Source organism: Cervus elaphus, chromosome 5 (genome assembly GCF_910594005.1).
Source record: "Cervus elaphus chromosome 5, mCerEla1.1, whole genome shotgun sequence".
Lineage (NCBI taxonomy): Eukaryota > Metazoa > Chordata > Mammalia > Artiodactyla > Cervidae > Cervus > Cervus elaphus.
Window position 1 is genome coordinate 91,213,211 of NC_057819.1, and position 3,207 is coordinate 91,216,417.

At 51.5% G+C, this 3,207-nt stretch overlaps 1 protein-coding gene across 1 annotated transcript; it reads left to right on the plus strand.

The window, feature by feature from the left end:
* The first annotated feature begins 762 nt into the window (after nt 1-762).
* On the plus strand, nt 763-2,740 carry LOC122694410 (adiponectin receptor protein 1-like). The gene is given in 2 exon segments (XM_043903112.1): nt 763-1,704; nt 1,707-2,740. Coding segments are annotated over 2 exon segments (1,125 nt in total). The 5' UTR covers nt 763-962; the 3' UTR covers nt 2,090-2,740.
* Nucleotides 2,741-3,207: the final 467 nt, after the last annotated feature.

Below are 3,207 nucleotides of genomic sequence, written 5' to 3' on the forward strand. Positions count from 1 at the left end.
ACTATAGTCTTTTTTTTTTTTTCCAACCATACATATTAATGGAAAGACATAGTCTGGAGAATTACAAATAGCAGAATCTCTACCTAAATTTACTTGTCCTTGTAAAGTGGGTGATAAATCCAGAGCATAAAAGAAATGGGTCTGGAGTTAAGAACAGAGCACAAAAATGCACCAAAAGCTTTGAATATGTACACACTCTCTGGCCCAGCAATTTCACCTCTAGGAAGTTAGGCTCCCCAAATAGCGGAGTAAGTGGGCCAAGAAGTATTTGCAAGGCAACATTGTTTACATTTTTGAAAAACTAGAAATAACATAATTGTCCAACACCAGACTTAATGACAATATAGCACATTCACAGAGGCAAATGCCATATATTTGTGAAAAATAGTGGTGCAGACGTAGATCTGTTGAAACCGAAAGCAGTCCATCCTACATTTGCTGCATGAGAAAAAAGCCTGTGCTGAGTAGCATGTGTGATTGTGGTTGTGTTAAAATAAAGAAGTAATATTCCAGTAATGATAAGTGATCTGATATCTATATCAGCTGCTGCTGTTTAGTTGCTAAGTTGTGTCCTTCTCTGCAACTCCATGGACTGCAACGTGCCAGGCTCCCCTGTCCTTCACTATCTCCTGGAATTGGTTCAAACTCATGTCCAATTGAGTCAGTGATGCCATCCAACCATCTCATCCTCTGCTGCCTCCTTCTCCTTTTGCCTTCAATCTTTCCCAGCATCAAGGTCTTTTCTAAACAGTTGTCTCTCCCGGCCCGGGGAGGGCGCAGAAGATCCGGGCCGCTCGGCCGCAGGCCGCCTCCAGCGACGCGGGATGTAGCGCCGGCGCCGCGGTCCCCAGCACAGCCCTCCTCCCGCCTGTCCCCATCACAGGGAGCTCTCTGGCCCCTGGGGCTGAGAGACCCCACCCTCTCCCCAGGCTGAAGCCGGAGGGCCCCGAGGTACCATCCTGATGTCGTCTCACAAGGGACCCGCGGTGGCCCAGGGCAACGGGGCTCCCGCCAGCAACAGGGCGGCTGACACAGTGGAGCTGGCTGAGCTGGGGCCCCTGCTAGAGGAGAAGGGCAAGCAGGCGGTCACCAGCCCAACCAAAGCCGAGGAGGAACAGGCCTGCCCGGGGCCGCAGGAGGAGGAGGAGGAGGTGCGAGTGCTCACGCTGCCCCTGCAGGCTCACCACGCCATGGAGAAGATGGAGGAGTTCGTGTACAAGGTCTGGGAGGGCCGCTGGAGGGTCATCCCGTACGACGTGCTCCCGGACTGGCTGAAGGATAACGACTACCTGCTGCATGGCCACCGGCCGCCCATGCCCTCCTTCCATGCCTGCTTCAGGAGCATCTTCCGCATCCACACGGAGACGGGCAACATCTGGACCCACCTGCTCGGTATTGTGCTGTTTCTCTTTCTGGGAATCCTGACCATGCTGAGACCGAACATGTACTTCATGGCCCCCCTTCAGGAGAAGGTGGTGTTCGGGATGTTCTTCCTGGGAGCGGTGCTCTGCCTCAGCTTCTCCTGGCTCTTTCACACCGTCTATTGTCATTCAGAGAAAGTCTCCCGGACTTTCTCCAAGCTGGACTATTCAGGGATCGCCCTCCTGATCATGGGGAGCTTCGTGCCCTGGCTCTACTACTCCTTCTACTGCTCCCCACAGCCGCGGCTCATCTACCTCTCCATTGTCTGCGTCCTGGGCATCTCCGCATCATCGTGGCGCAGTGGGACCGGTTTGCCACGCCTAAGCACCGGCAGACACGAGCAGGGGTGTTTCTGGGGCTTGGCCTGAGCGGCGTCGTGCCTACCATGCACTTCACAATCGCGGAGGGCTTCGTCAAGGCCACCACAGTGGGCCAGATGGGCTGGTTCTTCCTCATGGCTGTGATGTACATCACCGGAGCCGGCCTCTATGCCGCACGCATTCCTGAGCGCTTCTTCCCTGGAAAATTTGACATCTGGTTCCAGTCTCATCAGATCTTCCATGTCCTGGTGGTGGCGGCCGCCTTCGTCCACTTCTACGGGGTCTCCAACCTTCAGGAGTTCCGATACGGCCTGGAAGGGGGCTGTACTGACGACTCCCTCCTCTGACCCGCCCCCAAGGGCACAGGAGGAACTTCCCAAGTGCTTTTAAAATAACTTCGGTTGCTGAAGTGAGAGGAAGAGTCTGAGTTGTCTGTTTCTAGAAGAAACCTCTTAGAGAATTCAGTAGCGACCAAGCTTCAGCCCACTTCACACTCACTGGGCAATAAACTCTCCATTCCCTCACTGAGGAAGGTGGGGGAGGGCAGGCGCGGCCACCCTGCCCCCGGCCGCCCCCTCGGCCTGGTACCTGCTGTCCCCTCCCAGTGATGGGGCTGGGAAGCTCACGGTGAGCTCTGATCCCTCCTCGCTCCATTCTGGGGAAAAGCGATGGACTGGGACTCTTCAGAAATTCCGTTTCTGGAAGAAACTGCCCCTCCCTCACCCCTGTCCTGACATGTGACCTGGCTTATACCAGGCCATCCGTTTTTGTAGCACACTTTTCAAAAACAATTATAACCTGGTCCCATCTTTCTAGGGCCTGGGCCTGCTCACACGGCAGGAAGAACAAAGCCACCAACTTTTACACAGCCCGGCTAATCATGGAAGTGTGTCCAGGCTCCAGATAACTTGAGTTTTAATTTTTTTCTTGGCAGAGCAATGTAAAATTAAAAGTGGGGAAAGATATTTAATATTTAATACTAAGCTTTAAAAAGAAAAAAAAAAAAAAGAGTTGTCTCTGCATCAGGTGGCCAAAGTATTGGAGCTTCAGCATCAGTCCTTCCAATGGATATTCAGGGTTGATTTCCTTTAGGATTGAGTGGTTTGATCTTGCAGTCCAAAGGACTCTCAAGAGTCTTCTCTGTCACCATAGTTCAAAAACGTCAATTCTTCAGTGCTCAACCTTCTTTATGGTCCAACTCTCACATCTGTACATGATTCCTGGAAAAACCATAGCTTTGACTATAGCAACCTTTGTCGGCAAAGTGATGTCTCTGCTTTTTAATACACCGTCTAGGTTTGTCATAGCTTTTCTTCCAAGGAGCAAGCTCCACCTCTGGTAACCACAAATCCAATCTCTTTTTCTTTGAGTTTGGGGTAGTTTGCTTGGTTTTTTAGATTCCAAATATAAATGGGATCATAAAGTGTCTTCTTCTGTCTGACTTATTTCATTTGGGATAATGACC